Source organism: Garra rufa, chromosome 6 (genome assembly GCF_049309525.1).
Source record: "Garra rufa chromosome 6, GarRuf1.0, whole genome shotgun sequence".
Classification (NCBI taxonomy): Eukaryota; Metazoa; Chordata; class Actinopteri; order Cypriniformes; family Cyprinidae; genus Garra; species Garra rufa.
The window spans coordinates 33,876,693-33,899,152 of NC_133366.1; the positions used below are offsets into that span (position 1 = coordinate 33,876,693).

At 35.5% G+C, this 22,460-nt stretch overlaps 1 protein-coding gene across 1 annotated transcript in view; it reads left to right on the forward strand.

Moving 5' to 3' along the window:
- lrba (LPS-responsive vesicle trafficking, beach and anchor containing) overlaps positions 1–22,460 on the forward strand; it is a 352,295-nt gene that overhangs the window by 139,050 nt on the left and 190,785 nt on the right. The window contains exons 31-33 of the mRNA XM_073842640.1: positions 1,165–1,243; positions 1,417–1,550; positions 4,072–4,133. Coding sequence (XP_073698741.1) covers positions 1,165–1,243; positions 1,417–1,550; positions 4,072–4,133 — 275 coding nt within the window. The remainder of the gene's footprint in view (positions 1–1,164; positions 1,244–1,416; positions 1,551–4,071; positions 4,134–22,460) is intronic.

The following is a 22,460-nucleotide window of genomic DNA, read 5'->3' on the forward strand; positions in this document are numbered from 1 at the left end:
AATCTTCATGGTCCATGATCTTTACTTAATTTCCTAATGATTTTGGCATAAAAGAAAAAGCAATAATTTTGACCCATACCATGTATTTTTGGCTATTGCTACAAATATACCCCAGCGACTTAAGACTGGTTTTGTGGTCCAGGGTCACATATAATATTTTCTTATTATCAATGTTAAATATAGTTGTGCTGCTTAATATTTTTTTGTGGAAACATTTATTTATTTATTTTAGGAGTCTTGGATGAATAGGAAGTTCAAGAGAACAGCATTCAGTTAAAATAGAAATCTTCTATAATATTATAAATGTTTTTATCATTTTAATGTATTTTTGCTTAAAAAAAACATTAACACTTATAAATAAGGTTCATTAGTTGACTACTTTAGTTAACATGAACTAAAAATACACAGTACATCTACAGCACATATTAATCTTAATGTTAATTTCAACATTTACTAATGCATTATTAAAATCACAAGTTGTTTATTAACATTAGTTAATGCACTGTAAATTAACATGAACTAACAATGAACTAGTCTATTTTCATTAACTAGCATTAACAAAGATTAATAAACACTGTAATCTACTTTTTTATTGCTTGTTAATGTCAGTTAATATATTAACTAACATTATCTAATTAAACCTTATTGTAAAGTGTTACCTAAAACACTTTCTGACCTCAAACTTTTAAATAGCAATGAATATGGGTTATTTTATGTTGTTAAATAGTGCTTATACATGTATAAATAACAGTGGTTAAATGTAATTCTCATGTGCATTTAAGAAAACTGCTGCAGTAGATAGGAAAACATTTACTCACGGATTCATATTTTTAGCGATATCAGTGCAGATGAAAAAATGTCCAAAAACCTATATAATGCAATACAGATATTTACATATTTTTTAATTCACATAATTCATTTGTTTCTGCCTTTAGACAAGATCATAATAATGATGTCAAATGATTAGCTTTCTCTAATCTCTGTGTATCACTAGTATAAACATTATAGTAACATTATTTACAGTCGTACCACCCAGCTCTAATCTCTAGAATTGGTAAAGGTTCATTCACGAAACATGTGCTTGCTTTAACTTAATGCATCCCTGTTTTGTTTGGCGTGTGTGTATTCGGGTAATGAGTTGTTTACTGCTTGTATTCTCTCCAGGAGGAACCTCCACCAGCTCCAACCTGCCATCTGTCCCTGCTTTATCCCCAGTGACCCAGAGCTCCGCCCCCAACATGAGGTCTCCGCTTTAAACTGAAATCTCATTCCGTATTTTAAACAATCTATATGTTTAGATATATTTATTTGAAATGCATGATTTAATTTAACAATCTGTTATTTCATATTCATATTTATATTTCACAGTCACAGTCTGTTAAATATTAAACAAAGTGTGTTTGTGTGTGTTTTCAGTATTTCAGAGAGGTTGGAACATGCTCTGGAGAAGGCTGCTCCTTTACTCCGAGAGATTTTTGTGGATTTCGCACCGTTCCTGTCTCGCACATTGCTGGGCAGTCATGGACAGGAGCTGCTCATCGAGGGCACCAGTGAGCTGCTCTTCTACTCTTATTACTGACATTTGTGGAATATTTCACACAAATGCATTGTATTAATAGTTGCAGTCACACTAAAGGCCTGTACTCATTTACACATCATTACACTCAAACACAGAGACATCTCATCACTCCCAGTATTTTATGAAAGCACCCATACCCCCCTCTCTCCCCTCTAACCAAATTTAAGCAGTAAATGTGGCTGGAAGTATCTTTTAACTCGATGATTATAATAGCAGTGTTCTTTTATAGAGCACAGGGTCAGAGGTCAGCACACACGTACGAGTGTTTGGCCTGTCCACTGCCACCCAGAGAAATGAAACGCTGATTGATAGCTGCAGGGCGACTTTAGAGAGCCACTTAAAACAAAAATGCTTCCTTCCTTCCTCTTTCTCCAGCTTGCTGGTTATTCTCACCTTTAGATTTCATGTTAAATCTTTTGCGTGCATTCGGCATATGTAGTTCCCTAGCAGCTTCTTTAAAGCTGTATTTCAGATCAATAGAACATATGCTCGCCATATTTAGTCTCATGTAATACAAGGCTCAAACATGTATTAGTTTACAGTAGCATCATGTAGGTTCATTAAGGTCATCAATACTCTTTGACCCCTCAAGATGGTGCAGAATTAGAGCACTCACAAATGTGTGTCAGCAAAACAGACACTGAAGAAGGAAATGATTTTAATGTGGATACATTTCTTTCCTTTAATAATACTTAATTTGACATATGACATCAGTAGAAAAAAGGTTTGATTCAGTATAGATTTCAGCACAACAGTTACAACAGTCCATAGCCCAGTTTGTATTTGCCAAATTATTTACAAAATATATGAAACTGAGATGGTTTACAAAAGTAATCTATAAAACCTGTGTTGCTTATTTATATGGAAGCCAGTTTTCATCACTCAATAAAAAATAAAAAAAAGTCATTGCGACTTTCATCTCACAATTCTGACTTTTTTTCTTAGAATTGGTGATACAAATTCACAGTTCTGACTTTTTAAAATTAAGTCAGTTAGGTCAATTCTGACTTTTTTCTTGTAAATGAGAGTTTATATCTTGCAATTCTGACCTTTTTCTCGCAATTGCAAGTTTATATCCCACAATTCTGACTTTTTTCAAACAAATTATTTTTTTTTTCTCAGAATCGTGAGATATAAACTTGTAATTGCAAGTTTTAAAGTCGGAATTCTGAGGTCATTGCGACTTGTATCTCACAATTTCGACTTTTTTCTCAGAATTGGTATTACAAATTAACAATTTTGACTTTTTTCTCAGAAATGGAAGATATAAACTCACAATTCTGAGAAATTAAATCAAAATTCTGAGATACAAACTCTCAATTTTGAGAAAATTCTGGCTTTCTTCCCGCAAATGCAAGTCTTTATCTCGCAATTCTGACTTTTTTCATGCAGTTTTTTAATTTTGAGATATAAACTCATAATTGCAAGTTATATAGTCCAATTTTGTTCTCTGAACTGAGTTTGTCTCACAATTCTGACCTTATAAATCGCTATTGTAAGTTTATATCTCACAAGTTTATATCTCAGAAAAATGTTGAAATCACAAGAAATAAACTTGCAAAAAAAAAGTCACAATTGCGAGTTATAAACTCAAATTCAGAGAAAAAAGTCAGAATTGTGAGTTTATGTCTCACAGTTATGACTTTATTTCTCGAAATTGCCAGTTTATATCTCAAAATTTTAAGAAAAAAGTCAGTATTGCGAGTTTGTATCTCATAATTCTGTCTTTATAATTTGTAATTGCAGGTTTATATCACAATTTTGTGAAAAAAGTCAAAATTGCGAGTTTGTATCACGCAATTTTGAGAAAAAAAAAAGTCAGAATTGTGAAATACTGTACGACACAATAACAATTTTTACCATTTTAAATCATGGACTGAAATGGGCTTCCATATATTTCTTTTAAAGATTTATTTTTGGGCACAGATCAGACATGACAGGAAGCGAAGTGGGAGAGAGATAGGGGGTGGGATCGGGAAAGGTCCTCGAGTCGGGATTCGAACACGGGACGCCCGGAGCGCAACAGCGCTGTATATCGGCGCGCTGCCCACAAGGCTATCGGCGCCGACGGCTTCCATATATTTCTGATAATTTTATCTGCTATTTATTTAAATACAAATTTCAACAAAACCCATTTTTGTTACAATCAGACACCTTTAACATTTCTCACATTATCACAGTTTATTCGCTATAGTTTAGAAAATGGTAATACAGTATGACAAGAACTGTGTTAAACTGTGTGATTACAAAATCATCTTGATAACTGGTAGTCTACTCTATGAAGAATTTTTGAGTATACTATGTCACAGTTTACTTTATTTTGCTATCCTTACTTACATAAATAAACTAGTGTCTTGCACCCACTAGTAAAAAATGATCAAAAATTATATCTGGTGTCTGAATCATTTTTGGTTTAACTATACATTCAAAATCTTAATCATCAGTTATGGTCAAAAGTTTTCTCTGAAATTAAATAATCCATTTCTCTGTAGGTCTTGTGTGCATGAAGTCCAGCAGTTCCGTGGTTGAACTGGTCATGCTGCTGTGTTCTCAGGTATGTCATTCGTCCATCTCTCCTTAAGTTATTCTTGTCCCCCCTTCTCTTCTTTACTCTTAATAAATTAATTGTTGCAGGTGTTATCTTCACACTGCCAGCCCGGTTCCTGTCTTACTAAGCTAGGAGTATAGACAGAAGTCCAGAAAAAATAGCCAGGGAGCCCTTCTTAATGCTGTTGATATGAGTTCAAAGGTCAGGGGTCTTGACCCAATGTAACGGCCTTGGTCATATAGCCAGTCACAGAGGATAATGCAACATTGATAGCATTTCACGATCGATCGGCCTCCCCATCAGGTTTTGCAGAGAGTATTTAAGGCAAGTAGGATGAAGGATTGATAGCAGAGCTCTGTGTTCATGTGCGTGTGTGTCCTTCGCTATAGTTTGGGAAAGAAATTGCCCCCAAAAGTGACTTAAATCTCACCAGACCTCCTTCTTTCTATCTTACTATCTATCTATCTATCTATCTATCTATCTATCTATCTATCTATCTATCTATCTATCTATCTATCTATCTATCTATCTATCTATCTATCTATCTATCTATCTATCTATCTATCTATCTATCTATCTATCTATCTATCTATCTATCTATCTATCTATCTATCTATCTATCTATCTATCTATCTATCTATCTATCTATCTATCTATCTATCTATCTATCTATCTATCTTTCTTTCTTTCTTTCTTTCTTTCTTTCTTTCTTTCTTTCTTTCTTTCTTTCTTTCTTTCTTTCTTTCTTTCTTTCTTTCTTTCTTTCTTTCTTTCTTTCTTTCTTTCTTTCTTTCTATCTTTCTTTCTATCTATCTATCTATCTATCTATCTATCTATCTATCTATCTATCTATCTATCTATCTATCTATCTATCTATCTATCTATCTATCTATCTATCTATCTATCTATCTATCTATCTATCTATCTATCTATCTATCTATCTATCTATCTATCTATCTATCTATCTATCTATCTATCTATCTATCTATCTATCTATCTATCTATCTATCTATCTATCTATCTATCTATCTATCTTTCTTTCTTTCTTTCTTTCTTTCTTTCTTTCTTTCTTTCTTTCTTTCTTTCTTTCTTTCTTTCTTTCTTTCTTTCTTTCTTTCTTTCTTTCTTTCTTTCTTTCTTTCTTTCTTTCTTTCTATCTATCTATCTATCTATCTATCTATCTATCTATCTATCTATCTATCTATCTATCTATCTATCTATCTATCTATCTATCTATCCATCTACATATGTATATAATGAATGCAGCCTTGATGAGCATAAGAAGTTTCATCAAGGCTGCATTTATGTGATCAAAAATCCAGAACAGTAATATTTTGAAATATTATTTCAATGTAAAATAAGTGTTTTCTATGTGAAAATATTTTAAAAAGTTATTTATTCCTGTGATGCAAAGCTGAATTTTCATCATCATTAATCCAGTCTTAAATGTCACATGATCCTTCTAATATGAGGATTTATTGTCAATTATTTATTATCAGCACAGTTGTGCTGCTTAATATTTTGTTGGAACCTGTGATACTTTATTCTTTAATAAATACAATTAAAAAGAACCACATTTATTTAAAAAAAAATCTTTTGTAACAATATAAACTACCATTTAAAAAGTTTGTGGTCAGTACATTTTTATTCTTCCTTTTTTGAAAGAAATTAATACTTTTATTCACTAAGGATGTGTTCAGTTGTTCAATTGATTGTTCAAGTGATAGCATAGACTTATTTCTATTCTGAATAAATACTGTTCTTTTTTAACTTTTTATTTATTAAATAATCCTGAAAAAAATAAAATAAAAAAGAAGCACAACGGTTTCAAACATTGATAATAAAAGTAATAAATTAGCATATTAGAATGATTTCTGAATGATCATGTGACACTGAAGACTGGAGTAAATGACTGGATGCAAATCACAGGAATAAATTATATTTTAAAATATATTAAAAGAGAAAACCGTTATTTAAAACTGTAATGATATTTAGCAATATTGTTGTTGTTTTTCTGGGTTTTGGATCAAGTAAACGCAGCCTTGATGAGAATAAGGGAATTCTCTAAAAAACATTAAACATCTTACTGACCCCAGGCTTTTGAATGGCAGTTTATATGTATTTATAAATATACAGATTTTTAACAAAAAAAAAAAAAAACATGAATTAACCACCATGAAAACTTGGCTGTCTAAGATAAGTATAATAGAGAAAATAGAGCTATATGAAATCATGTTTAATTCAAGTTATTGGGATTATGATATTAAGCTTTAATACTGGTTAAAATTTAGAATCAAGGGATTTAGAGAGAAGGTTTTAAATGAGTTAGGATGATTGTATAGGCTTAGCCTGTAGTCGTTATAATAAACTTTATATAAAACCATTAGAGGTCTATGGTATATCCCCATTTACATTGAAAATTTAGAGTGTCAGTGTTTGAGTTATGAGTGCATATGTCAGTATTTTTTAAGATGAAGCTAGTGGTGAAACAGTGAGCATGTGTGCATATGCACCCTTTTGAGTGTGTGTGACGGGGACTAATGGAGGTAGCCATAGATTGCCCTTAGAGGAGGAGAGTCACTGAAGTGTGTGATATTGTGTCACTTCACACACACACTTACATTAAGTCTAGGTTACTAGAGTTCTACAGTGATAATCATTTTGCTTGAGCAATGTTTATTCAATTATTCAGTATTAGCAATCCATGGACAAAGGTGAGAATAAATCATGGTTTACATACAAATGAGTAATAACACATAAGCACTCCTCGTTGTCTCTTTCTTTGGTGCTTTATTTTCAGAAACAAAGCTCTTCTCGTTCTGCTGTAACCCTCTCTGAAGGTAATCCAGAGAGATCAGACGGGGTTTCAGGGGCCGCATATATTTGCAGAAGTGAGGCGTGAGGTGGGGGTCCCTCTGTGAACCCAAGCATCTAGAAAAGAGGGAATAAATGACACGCTCTAATGCACCTATTTGTCATATCTGTCACGCTGTTGTGTAATGCTAATCTAATCAAAGGAGAGAATTTGGGTTCTGCCTGCCTCCACTGAAAAAAAAAAGCCTCCGGCCCAAACCCCGTTCCAGTGGCGGCACATTGCAGGCCCTGCGCTGCAACGAAAAGGCTGCGTTGCTGCTGATTACTTCAATAAATCATCCCGACTAATTTTCTCTCATACTGATACAAATGTAGTTTTATTGTGGGGGGAGAAAGCGTGGAAAAGACAGGAAAGCTCAAATGAGGTCTTGAGACCTGTTTACCCCCAGTTAAATTACACAGTGTGGGGGGGTAATTTTGTTTTATGAATGTGGAAGAATTTTTTTTTTCTTTCTCTTATTCGGAAAGTCTGGAAGAAGTTTGGGGTCTCCCATTGATCCTGTGGTTAATCAGGACATCCCTGCACAGGAAGTGCTGTTGTCGTAGATGGGAAACAAAGCAGTGTATTTGCTGCCAGAATAGGCGTTGAGAAAGGGAGGATGTTGATGGATTCGGTTTCTTTTGCTTACATTTCCTTCTCATCCCAAAATAGAATCCAGGCGGATGCGGTACCGTCTGCACAAATTTTCTAATTAATATCTATGGTACAAGATGGAGTAGGTTTGGGGCTAGAGGTCGAAGGTTAGGGTCACAGACTAGTTTTTAATCACTCAGGATCAGGAGGGTTGCTCTGCTGTTAGACAGCGATTCTTAACTGCAGTTTTATTGCATCTCTCTGAAACGAATCCCTTTATTCCCTACACAGGATCAATTTTCATCATCTTCTATAAGCCTATTGTGGTTTATTGCTTTTCACTTATATGTGTTTTATTGATAGTTCTATAGAGCTATGTTAGACATACAACTATTCATTCTTACATAAAAATAGAGTCTGTATTTTGTCTTTTTTGCATTCTTTTTTCTACCTTTGTTATTTTTTATAAATACAAATGGATGTAGAAGTATGTAATACTGCAACAATACCATATACACTACAAGTCAAACGTTTTTGAACTAAGATTTTTTTTTTTTTTTTTTTTTTTTTAAGATTTCTTTTTTGGCATTTTTGCCTTTATTATGATAGGACAGATCAGGTATGACAGGAAGCAAAGTGGGAGAGAGATAGGGGGCAGGATCGGGAAAGGTCCTCGAGTCCAGATTATAAATTTTTGAAGAATTCTCTTCTGCTCACCAAGCCTGCATTTATTTGATTCAAAACAGTAATATTGTGAAACATTTTTGCAGTTTAAAATAACTAATTTGTATTTGAATGTATTTTAAAATGTAATTTATTCCTGTGATCAAAGATACATTTTCAGCATCATTACTCCAGTCTTCAGTGTCACATGATCCTTCAGAAATCATTCTAATTCTAATCTAAGCTGATTTGCTGTTCAAGAAACATTTATTGTTATTATAATATTATTATCAATATTTAAAACAGTTGCGTACCTTTTTTATGATTCTTTGGTGAATAGAAAGATCCAAAGATCAGCATTTATCTAAAATAAAAAGCTTTTGTAACATTATACACTATACCATTATATGTTTGGAGTCAGTATAACTTTATATTTAATTATTATTAAATTTATTAAATTTATTCAGCAAGGATGCTTTGAAATGATCAAATGTGATGATAAAGACATGTATAATGTTACAAACAATTTGTATTTCAGATAAATGCTGTTCTTCTGAACTTTCTATTCATCAAAGAAACCTGAAAATTTGTACTCTGCAACATATTTTCAACATTTTAGAGCAGCAAATCAGAATATTAGAATGATTTCTGAAGGATCACGTGACTGAAAAATCCAGCTTTGAAATCACAGGAATAAATTACATTTTAAAATATATTAAAATAGAAAACAGTTATTTTTAAATAGGAAATATATTTCTAAATGTTACTGTTTTTGCTGTACTTTAGATCAAATAAATGCAGTCTTGGTGAGCAGAAAAGACTTGCTGTTATCTTACTGTTCAAAAACTTTTGACTGGTAGTGTATATATAACAGAAGTTTCACAACAAAAATTATGATTTAGACATCTTTGCAGCTTAAATAATGATAGAATTGATGTGTGAAAAATGATGGCCTTACATATAAGTCTTTAAATCCTTTTTGAAGAAATTGACAATGTTTGTCATATATAATTTGTTATTCATTATAATTTTTTTTGTGCATGTGGTAAGATTATGCCACAAATTATGTTGATTAGCATTGGACTAACATTGACCTAGACCTTTCCTTCAGTACTTACAACCAAAACCGAGAGACAGAGCAGAAGGCAGAAGAATAATGAATGTGGGTGAGAGGAGAGAGAAAGGATACGCGTAAAACAACAGCTATCAAAGCATCCACTCCACCGTTCAGGAAATTGCCAGTGATAGGCCTTCAGATTAGGCCCTGCATATTACATGAAGATCATCTTTGAGTGTCCTCATCTTGCCATTCAAGGCATCTGTGTAAAAGCCTTGTGTTTCACCCAACCTAATTCCCTTTGACAACCAACACACACACTGCTTCACTAAAGAAGATATACCACCTGCTGTTGTGCTGGAGAATATCACTTAAAAAGGTTTCAGCTTTTTAATAAATAATGCCGCCCGGATTGAGACAAGGAGTGGAAGCTACTGCTCGGTTCATACAGTTGTTGTGGATTTGATTGTAGATAAGCATGAGAATATTTGCAAATATAGTCTTTTGTTAAATGCTACTTTATATAAGCATCATAAAAGCAATTGCAGACTGCTGAGTTGGTTCGGAAATCATCTCATTCGTCTGCTTGACAGTGGCCTCCTGATAGCTGCGTGTCTGTCAGATATATATGGGAGTCAGGCAGCCGTGTTTCCCTATATCACCCATTACCGCTCAGACCTTGTGTCAGGTCATCTATTCTTTAAGACATTTATCTTCTGAATGCCTCACACGATGGAAAGGCAGAAGTACAAGAGGGAGAAACGGCGTCTTCAGGCGTGTTCACAAACGGCCTGCTATGGTTATCTCTGTTTTGTGTACTAATTTGAACAATATGACCCCCCCCCCCCCCATGTATTTCATAAGCTGCCTATCTTTTGTTTCTCACCTTACTTTGATCATCATTGTTTTACATCTGCTGTCCTGATATTGTTGATGATCCTGACCAGGGAGTCTTTAATGTAGAGTTAACCTGTTAAACAGATGGGCACCTTCGTCAGTCAATACATACTGGAGACACTGACTTCCCCCTGAGCACTTGGCATTTCTTAACCTCTGACCTTTAGGAAGAGGATGGAGAGTGGCCAGTGGCTCAAGAGTTTAACCCCCTGGAGTCACAGTGACTTTGGGATCAATACTCGCAGGGAGAGCAAAAGAAAGAGAAATCGATCGGTCGACTGTCCAGTGAAAACCTAAGCGGTGGCTGTACACTCGATCTCTTCATCATTTCTCAACTGCGTACTCGCAGTGTCAAAAAAGACACCGGTTTATGAGAACTCGTTCATGGAACACGTTTGGGTTTCTGTGTACAATTGTTTTAAAAATACAGTAGTTCTTATATATGGTGCATTGATTTTGTGTTCCTCTAGCTTTACGGGTGTCATTAAATGGATATGCTTCTTAATCCTGTGAAGCCGATGTTTAACTAGGGGGTGAATTATTGGCAACTGTAAGGATTGTTTACTTTACAGATCTGCTTATCTTATCTGCTTAACTTTTTCCAGGGGGAAAAAAAATAGAGAAAAACTTATGTGACTGTAATTTATCTGATTTGCCAGTTTGTTTTAAGCTGTGGTTGCCAGATGTTTACTGTAAAAATATGGTAGCTACATTTGAGGTATTACAGACTTAATTAAAATTGTCTGTATTTCAATAACTGTTATAATTTTAATATACTTTATAATACACTGATACACTGATAACCACCAAAAAACGTTCTTCCACAAGATCTATATATATGGTGATAAATATAATAAACACCATCATGGTAACACACATGCCACTGAAATAATGCAATAAACCTTAATTTAGCAGCATTAGATGTGCACAACTGATAGGAAAATAAAGTAAGAAGAAACAGTTATTTCAGTAAAAAAAAACATCAAAATTAAAGTGTCATGCAGGGAATTCTGGGAGTGTCAATTTACAGTTTTCACTGTAAATTATACAATGACTTGTTTTTTTTTCACTTTGAAATATTGTATTTTTATCAGTATTTCACTTTAAAACTACAAATGAATGTAATTACAGTTATTCAACGTTATATGTGACCCTGGACCACAAAACCACTCATAAGGGTAAATTTATTGAAACTGAGATTTTTACATCATCTGAATTCTGAATAAATAAGCTTTCATTGATGTATGGTTTGTTATGATAGGGCAATCTGGAATTCGAGGGTGTCAAATCACCTTTAAAGTTGTCCAAATGAAGTTCTAAGCCATGCATATTACTAATCAAAAATTAAGTTTTGATATATTCATGGTAGGAAATTTACAAAATATCTTCATGGAACATGATCTTTACTTAATATCCTAATTTTTGGCGTAAAAGAAAAATCAATCATTTTGACCCATACAATGTATTTTTGGCTATTGCTACAAATATACCTGTGCTACATAAGACTGGTTTTGTGGTCCAGGGTCACATATACTGCATAAACTTACTGTTAAGCAATTAGCAGGTCTTTACTGTAGTATTTTTAGTCTGTTACTGTTATTTTAGATGTAAATGAAGGCATTGTGGCAATTTTTCTAAACAAATCAAAATAAATACTCTATGATTTGCTATATATTTAGTTAGCAACTAGTTTTCCCTTACCTAAGTGTAATTTGGCCTACTATAAAAGATTTTCTTTGTGTGTTTTATAACACAATTTAAAGTGATAGTTCACCCAAAAATGAAAATTCTGTCATTAATTACTCACCCTCATGTCGTTCCAAAACCGTCAGGCTTTCATTCATCTTCGGAACACAAATTCAGATATTTTTGACGAAATCCGAAACCTTCCTGACCCTGCACAGACAGCATCATACCTAAAATGTTCCCAAGCCCAAAAAGGTAGTAAGGACGTCGAAAAAATAGTCCATGTGACATCAGTGGTTCAACCATAATTTTACGAAAGTATTCTCGTAGCTTCGTAAAATTACAGTTGAACCACTGTTGTCATGTGGACTGTTTTACCAAAGTCCTTACTGCTTTTCTGGGCCTTGAACATAGTAGTTACATCGCTGTCTATACAGCATCAGAAAGCTCTCGGATTTCATCAGAAATATCTTAATTTGTGTTCCGAAGGTCTTACGGGTGAGGGAGAGTAATTAATGACAGAATTTTCATTTTTGGGTGAACTGACCCTTTATATTCTTTATATTTATATTTTTATAGCTCTGATGTCTGTAACCATATGTTTTGGTGTGCAGCGTGTTTAAACAGTCATTATCAATCACATTATATGTGTTGCTTTGGACTACAAGACACAGGCCTATTCTTAAAACAAAAGTAAAACAATTAATATTTCTATGAATTATCTTTGGTTAGTTTTATCTTACATACCTAAGAGTAGTGACCTACGGTACCTGAAAAGATATGCAATGCAAACTCAAAATTAAGAGCTATTCAGGGACGTCGCCAGTATGCACTTAAAATTCAGTGCAGACCGCTTTGCCTCATGCGTCCTCCCATTTTTAACTTTGTAAGTTCCATAAATGTCGCAGAAGTGAAGAGGAATGCGGTTGAACCTGAGGTTGAATCTTTCTCCCTCCCCATCTCACAGTCGGACCTAGATCCCGCTGAGAGGCATAACACATACGCAAGGTTCAAGCGCAGGCCCAAGCCACGTGTTGTCTTTCCCCCTCTCCATCTTTTTTTCCCTCCTCCACCCCAGACAACGACCCACGAGGGTCTCCGTGCCGGTGGATAACATTGCTCTCAGCATTCTTTGAACGCAGGGCTCCGCGGAGGCCCAGAGAAAACACACTAACACCAACTGGCACTTAATTCTGCCGGCGCCCTGCCGATGCGAGCTATGCGTCCGGAGAGGGGGCTCTTCCTGACAGGAAGTGAGAGGGAACGGCATGGGGAAAGCTTACGACTTGAGTGACTTTTAATTCACTCTCTGACTGCAATATCGTTGGCTGGGAAAGAGACGTTATTGAGGCAAATAGTTTTTTCTTCAAATGCTGCCAATGGATTAACAGTCCAGCTGCCTAACTGTTGAAGACACTGATAGTTGGTTGATGGAGGTCTGGTATACCACATTCAGAAATCTCTTTCCAAACATGCTCTTTTTTTCTCACTGTTTAAATACGTGGATATGTGTATTTACAAATCAAAATCGTATTATCACTGTGTGCATTCTCACCATGTGTCGAAGATATAATAATCATTGTTTCTTTAGCCCAGAAAGGAAAACAACAAGATTTATGTATGCTATTATCATTCCTGTCAAGTTAGATTATTTCAGTCATCACCCACCTTCTAAAGCTTCAATAGAGAGAAAAAACACACACACACACACACACACTCACTTTTCTTTTTCTTTTCTTTTTTTTTTTTTTAAATAAATGAGCAGTTTTTGAAAATCTTTTGACACCTCTAAGCCCGACTCATCGTAAGGAAGCTTCTAATCACATCAGTGTATTTAACCGCAATCCTCTATGGTCGTTAAATGTAGTCAGAGTAAATATTTGCTCCCCTTGTAAAGTCCGCTTGTGTGGAGTGTCCTCACAGAAACACAGGCCACTGGCCGTATGGGATTGTGTGTTTGCTTTAGAAGAGATAACATCTGAGAACACGCACAGGACTTGTAGAGCGTTCGGCTTGTCACATCAGTAAATTAAGCTGTCTGGCCCTGCTGTCAGATGCCATTTTGATATTACGATGAGCTGCTTGAAGTGGACCTGACGTTTTAGCACCTCAACATTAAACCACCTTGAAAGGAATATTAAAATAATTCAAATTAAACATAATTTTAAATTATTTAAATGTAACCACGTTAAAGGGCAATATTAAAAAATATATTTTTGTAAAAAAATAATAAAAAATATTACAATTATTAGAAATTAACCGACTTGAAGGGCAATGCTAAAATAATTCAAAGTAAATATACACTACCAGACAAAAGTTTTTGAATGGTATGATTTTTTTAATGTTTTCTAAAGAAGTATCTTCTGCTCACTAAGCCTGCGTTTATATGATTCAAAGTACAGCAAAAACAGCACAATTTTAAAATATTTTACTGTTGCTATTTAAAATAACTGTTTCCATTTTAACTTTTTTTTAACTGTTAACTATTTTCAGCTTTTAAAAGCTACGTTTTTAGCATCAATATTCCAGTCACATGATCTTTCAGAAATCATTCTACTATTCTGATTTGCTGCTCAAAAAAACATTTATTGTTATTATTATGTTGACAACAGCTGAGTAGAATTTTTTTCAGATTTCTTTGATGAATAGAAAGTTTAGAAGGAAATTTAAAATATAAAAAACTCTTTTGTTAAATAAATGTCTTTATCATCACTTTAATCAATTTAAAGCACCCTTGCTAAATAAAATTATTAATTTCTATAATTTATTTCCCCCCCAAAAATAAATAATAATACTGACTCCAAGCTTTTAAATGGTATAGTGTATAATGTTACAAAAGCTTCATAGAAATGCTGATCTTTGGATCTTTCTATTCATCAAAGAATCCTGAAAAAAATTTACTCAACTGTTTTTAATATTGATAATAATAATAATAATAATAATAATAAAAAAGTTTCTTGAACAGCAAATCAACATTTTAGAATGATCATGTGACACTGAAGACTGGAGTAATGATGCTGAAAATTTAGCTTTGATCACAGGAATAAATTACAATCTAAATAGAAAGCAGTTTATTATTTTTTTTAAATAGTAAATAGTAAAAATATTTCATAATATTACTGTTTCTGCTGCATTTTGTATCAAATAAATGCAGGCTTGGTGAGCAGAAGAAATTTCTTTAAAAAACAATAACAATCTTACTGTTTAAAAACTTTTGACTGGTAGTATATATATATATATATATATATATTACTTTTAATTATGTCAGTATTGCCCTTCAAGTTGGTTACTTTTTATTAATAGTAATATTTTGGATTATTATTTTTTATCTAAAAAATATCAATATTTTAAATATTGCTGTTTCAACTTGGTTACATTTAAATATATTTTTGTTATTTTTTTTATTTTAATTATTTTAATATTCCTTAATATTCCTCACTATTTTGGATCAAATAAATGCAGGCTTGGTGAGCAGTCTTTAAAAAGTTCAAAAACTGGTAGTGTAATTAAAACTATATATATATATATATATGTGTATATGTTAAAAGACAAAGAAAGATTTTGCAGCTCTTTAAATTTTAAAACAAGTTATTTGTCAGATCATCTAACAACAATGTTGTAATAAATTATACGATAATGTAAGGTGTAGCAAATTGGATAATTTTGGAGCATAACAAGAAAATACCTGTTCCTAATGTATACAAGTGCAGCAGACTGATAGCAAACCAGAAGGTTACAAGATAGAGAATAGGAAATTAAAAGCTTAGATACTATACAAAGCCTGATTGGTACATATAGAAATCTTAAAATGCACACAAAACCTAGTCTAGCTGCATACATTTAAACTTGCTGTTCATAAAGTTTATTCAGTGTTGCTTTTTTACACCACAGTAAGCAGAGCATTGCAATAATAGATACTTTACGGAAACATTATTTTATAGTTTTTTTTTTGTTTGGAATGTTATGTTTTTTATGTGGAAATACTTCTCTGAAGGGTTTTCCTGTAAGTAATACTACGCTGACATTTTAAATCTAGAATCTCTTTCCGTCGATCAAAGCCCTACAGTAGCCACTTTTCCACCATAAATCGCCTTGTGCTCTGCGGACAAGCCGTAACGTAAACTTCTCCTGCTCGTTATGATCTGAAACAGTGCTCTTCCATGTGACGGATAATTTTTTTGTTACATCTGAGCTTCAATCCCCCTGCCTGCAGAAAACAAACAAATACTTGTGATTATAACTGATGGGTTGGAAACTAGAGAGCGACTTGTTTATTTTCAATGAACGAAGCCAAACGCTGTGCACGTTTCCTTGTCTTGCCATTGTGGATGGAGCAAAACGTTGCGTTGTAGGTCTGCGTTGTTTCAGTTGTGTTTCAGTTTGAGGGTAATTGCGTTCTCTTAATCAGCAGTGATTAGGAATGCAGTGCCACAGTCATTATCATAGCAAAACTAAACAAAAGTATGGCTCATTGGATGACTTCTTTAAGGAATGTAAAACATGATGTTTGTGTGTCTCAGAAGAAAAGTATTTTTGTTTTTTTATTTAGTAAATCAAAGCATTCATTTCAAGCATGGTTGCAGAGGGGGGTGCTGGGGGAAGGGGGGTCACAACAATAACTGATTTTGTTTATGAATGTGCTCTGAATGTTAGTCTCACACTGTCATGATGCAGATGCCACCAAGTTCTTTTTAAAGGGATAGTTCAGCCAAAAATGAAAATTCACCCTCATGTCGTTTCAGCCTGTTATGGTGCGTTCACACCAGATGCGACTTGCGCGAATAAATCGCGCTATTCGCGTGTAGTTGGACGCTTGAACATTTAAGTTTACTCGCTTCATTTGCGCATGAAATTCGCGTCATTCGCGCGTGACATTTACTTCACAACAGACGCGAATTCGCGTCATGGGAGGGGCATCTGCCACTCGTCAGCAGGAAAGCAGTTGTAAAATAGGTGAATGAGCTCAATTTGCCAGCTTTAGCTTGCTTTAGCTTGCTTGTAGTCTCAATATGTATATATATGTAGATCAGATTGAGTAAAGAGCGTTTTTTTAAAACTTACAAGATTGTCCGACCTCTTCACTCACTTTCTTCCAAGCAAGATCCTTTTTATTCCTGTTTCTATAAAAGTACAAAGATGTATCGTACAGCTCCGAGCAACCACAGACAGCAACGGTGATTTTGTCCTCCATTGTTGTTTCAGATTTCTGCCTCCGTCACTACTAGAGCAAGCTCCTGATTGGTTAACGCGGCGCAAATTTTCGCCAAAGTTCAGATTTTTGAACTCGCGCGAATGGCGCGGCAAATGCTTGAAACGCTCAATTCGCACCGCTTCATTCGTGCTATTCGCACGTTTCGCGCCACAGGATGGCTATTTGCGTCTTTGCATTGACTTAATATGTAAATCACTCGCGCTTGCCGCTTCATTCGCGTCCGGTGTGAACGCACCATAAGAGCTTAGTTTGTCTTCAGAACACAAATTAAGATATTTTTGATGAAATCCGAGAGCTCTCTGACCCTCCATAGAGGGTCCTACCACGTTCAAGGACCAGAAAGGTAACTTTCTAAAGTATCCTTTAGCTTCATAAATTTACTGTTGAACCACTGATGTCACTTGGACTACTTTGTCTGGGTACTTATGTTCTGGGTACCTTTTCTGAAACTTGAACATGGTAGGACCCTTGCTGTTTATGGAGGGTCAGAGAGCTCTCAGATTTCATCAGAAAAATCTTAATTTGTGTTCCGAAGATGAACTAAGGTCTTACAGGTTTGAAATGACATGAGGGTGAGTAAATAATGACAGAATTTTCATTTTTGGGTGAACTGTTTCTTTAAGAGCATCATCAGGTATTTTTTTTTTCTCTCCCTCTGCCTTCTCTTGGCCCTGTGTTACAAGCTTCTGGTTTTCATCACTCAGAAACAATTACAGTATGATATAACATAATTGCTCATGATGCAGCATTATCTTTGTATTTTGTGGCTGATCGACTAGCAGTGCGGTTGTTTGGTGAAAAAAGATGCAGGTAAATGTAAATATTAAAGGGATAGTTCGCCCAAAAATTTCCCTATGATATACTCACCCTTAAGCTGTCCTGGGTGTAAATGGGTGTAAATTTCTTCTTTCAGACGAATACAATCGTAGTTGTATTAAAAAATGTCTTGAATCTTCCAAGCTTTAAAATGGCAGTGAATGGCTGTTGAGATTTTGAAGTCCAATAAAGTGCATTCATCTATCATAAAAAGTAATCCATACGGCTCTTGGAGTTAATAAAGGGCCTCTCTAGCTTCTGCTAACTGTCCTACATTCGTACTTGAGAGAGTGGCATTCCAGCAGATGACGTAGGATGTAGGCATAGCGTGAGAACCAAGTTTTGATCACAGCAAAGGGAAACCAGTCTCTTTTTGGCTTATTGAAATCCTCCAACAAATCCTTGTTTTGTACTTCGTGACTGGTGTTTTGTTTTGCTCTCTTCACTATGCTTCCACATTCATTATTTCAGTGTGTCAATGTGTTTGCCTATGTCCTCCGTTAATCACTGGAACGCCACTCTCTTGTGAATGTGCATACGACTGGTAAATCTGGATATTTTTCTTACACAAATGCATCGATTTGCTTCAGTAGGCTTTTATTAAAGGGTCATTGGATGCCAAACTCACTGTTTGTATTTATTTAATCTTTAAAAGTAATATCCCCTTTTTAAAACTTGGTCATTCTCAGCTTGTTGTCGGTGTGATGGCACACAGACAGAGGCCACTCCCACGATAGTTGATTGACATGAGTGCCTTACCTTAGACCCGCCCTCACGGAGCTGAAACAGTCCGACTCCAATCGCCATTGTGTCGACTCAGGTGCAGGGGAAGACAAGAATGTCTCAGATTGAGCGATCGAGGTGTTCTGTTGTTGGATGTAGTAATGAACATAACAGTCGTCATTTACTCCTGACATCCGAGCTGCGTTACTTTCATTTTTAAAAGGAAAGTATCGATCCCGATCTACATATGTGTCTATGTTCATGCGAATCCTTTATGATGCAGCTTCACCAACAGCAGAAGTCAGTATAAGGGGTTTTTATGCATCTTTGCTAATGGTCTTTCTTAATAATGTGCGAGTTAGCAAGTTTCGCCACTAAACGCAGCTAAAGTAAACATTACGGCTCGTCATCCCTCTGCAGAGAGGGGCAGGGCGAGAAGAGCTCATTATCATTTAAAGGAACATGCAACAGAATAGCTTGCTCTAAAAAGGGCTGATTTTGACAAGGTAAAAATAATGTTTTTTTAAACTACCATTGAGAAAAGTTTAACCAAAGTATGTTATAGACTTCTCATAAAGACCCTAAAGAATAATATCAACTTGTGGAAAATGGGCATCCGATGACGCCTTTAACACTGTAAAGACGTGTGGAGTACTTTGATGATAGATGGATGCACTTGGACTTCAAAAGCTCAACAGCCATTCACTGCCATTATAAAGCTTGGAAGAGCCAGAACATTTTTTAATATAACTCTGATTGTATTCGTCTGAAAGAACAAAGTCATATACACCTAGAATAGATAGAAGGTTAATAAATCATGGGGTGATTTTCATTTTTGGGTGAACTATCTCTTCAACATTACAATATGTTTGGGATTTGTTCATGTTGAGTAAGACTTTTATGTCCAGGTTTTGTCAGGAATGACTGTTCATGTTTTAATGTATTCATAATTTTTATTTATCTTTTTAATATTTTTTGAACAATTGCCTTTTTTATTTTGATTTGTGTTTTATAATATCTTATCTTAGATATTTTTTTTTACCAGAAAACAAGATGATGGTAGTCATGAAAGGGAACCCTGGGTATTAAGACTTGTATAGCTTAATATAACTTGATGTCTATTACTCAAAAATGTAGTAGAAAACCTGTGAAAGATGTACATTATTTTAAAAAACCACATAGTTTTATACATATTTTAAACTATTATTTTTGATTGCGTAGAACGGTTGCACTCGGAATACACAACTTGGAAAATGAAATACAGATACAATACCACATTGTGCAACTTTTTGTTGTAATTTTCAGTCAAAGGGCAACAAGAGAAGCAATGTAAGTCTAAGGAGAAAAGAATGGGAAGATGCCTGTGGATGAATAAAACTTCCTAAAGACTCACGTCTGTGTTCTCTCCACTTTAGCCCTGGTACCTTTTGAGGTTTTAGTAGACCACAGCTACTGAAAGAGCTTACAAATAACGTAAACATGCCGATGCTTGTCATGACGCTGCAGCCGCTGAAGGAGTTTCTCAGTGCGGATTTAATTCGATATCCGGGTGAGTTTAGACTCTTTGTGGGGAAAATCGATGGTATAGCATTGGGTTTAAGTCTACAATTATATCCATCACCAACTGTAAGTTCTTTCAGTCGCTGTGGTCATCATATCAGTATTTTATTTTCCGAGTTGTGCTGCGGTAGAAATAGTGTAGCTCAGTGCCAGTAGCTCATCGTGTGCAACCATTCTACATAATCAAAATAATGGCACCCCCCATAGTCCAAAATATGTCTAAAACATCAATCTTTCTTGGGTTTTCGACTACAAATTTTAGTAAGAGACATCATTTACGTTATATTAAGCTATACAAGTCTTAATACCCAGAGTTTCCTTTAAAACCAGGATTGACATTTAGAGATTTTCAGTTGCACGTCCAGAATCAGTGTATGAGACATAGAGCTCTCAACCTTATATACACCTGATCTTCAATAAAAGTAAAACTGATTTGACCTTGAGGAATTGTTCCCTTATATGCTGGTCTTTGTTGTTTTTTTGAGACTTGAGGAAACAGCTCAATTATAAATGGCCTTGATGAAGATTGTAATGCTGCGTTCACACCAAACGCGAATATGCGTCTAAATTCGCGCCTGCCGCGTCTAGTTATTCGCGTGACCACTTTGTGTTCATTCGCGCGTCAAGAGCGAAATCGACGCGCGTAAAAACAAAAGTTTGAAGCGAAATTTACGCGCGTCACGCGCGTCAGAGGCGAAAGTTTCAAACCCCGTTGGCGGCCATCTTTTTACAAGATTCTGTTGTTGATCGGTCATTTATCGAGAGAGTCACCGCTCTGTATTTGCTCTGGAGAGCAGAATAGCGGCGTAGGGATCATCGTCGCCGTATTTGGGTCCACCAGAACCTTCGGAGGCGAACCCAGTTCGGCGAGTTTCATCACTTGCTGCGCCTGGATGACGGCCGCTTTCAGCGGTACTTCCGCCTGTCTCGCGCCCAGTTCGATGACCTGCTTTCCCGCATCGGAGCGAGGGGATTTCAGGAGCGGTGGAACTTTTGCGTTGGAGCAGTATATGATGACAGAATTTTCATTTTAAAAGTGAACTACTCGTTTATGTCATTCCTCTTTTGATGTATAATAATTCTATAGGTCTGTGCCATTTTTTTGTTCAGGTTATTACTGTAAAATCTGTTATTTATTTTTGTTTTGATGATAAATGGAGCCAGCCTCCAAAAGTATTTAACCTGTCCTGTGATTTCTTTATTTTCCTCACACAACACTGTCCAGACACACTAAAGTATACACACTATTATAGTTATTATTGTTCTGTTATTATAGTGTAGACACACTACACTATAATAATGTTTCATATAATTAAGATTTAGATATGGATTAAATAGCATTCAATACAAAATGAATATGTGTCATATATGTGATAAAACACTTGCTTTGTTGTGCATTAGAACCGCACTAGGCATTTAGTATTCATGTTTCATTTGAATGAGTGACTCCGGGCGGGCCTGCCGCCACAGCATCAAGCAGGCTCCTGATTGGTTAACGCGGCGCGAATTGACGCAGAAGTTCAGATTTTTTAACTCGGGCGGCAGACGCGAATTCGCGTCAAACGCGTGATGCACAAAAAGCACAATTCGCGCCAGACGCTCAATTCGCGCCATTCGCGCGAACTAGACGCGCGAATGAGGCGAATTCGCGTCTACCGCGCCGCGCTAAACGCCAATTCGCGCCGCAAGAACTCCAGACGCGTGTAGACGCGTCTTACCATTGACTTAACATTGAAATCACTCGCGCCAGACGCATATTCGCGCTTGGTGTGAACGCAGCATTACTGGTTTGAATCACAGTGGTTCTCATTGTGAGTTTATCTTTATGATACAAACTTTCCCAGGCGCTTTTTGTGTGGCTGATAAAAGTCATCTTAGGAAACAATCCTGGTCTTGATGACATGAATGGATCAGCGTGAGTGGTTGCTGTAATGACAGGACCGGGGCAGAGGTGGCTGGGTTGTAGAAGCACCTCTCTTAGGTCAGGGTCAGAGTTGAAAGGTCACAAATGGCTGCCTGTATCCTCTCATCAGGTCAGAATGGAAACAGCATTGGATACCATAAAACCGTATCAGGGTGCTATCAGAATGACTGGTTGAAATCCAATAACTGCCAACCTTGTCCCCAACACACAGCACTGATCGTTAAGGTTTTTTGATTGGGGTCATTGCTTCCTTTAATTAAAGAATAATGCCTTTTCCTCACCCATCGAACATTCATTTATCTTTGTAGCGAAAATATATTTGTGTGTTTGGCTGATGATGCCTCCTG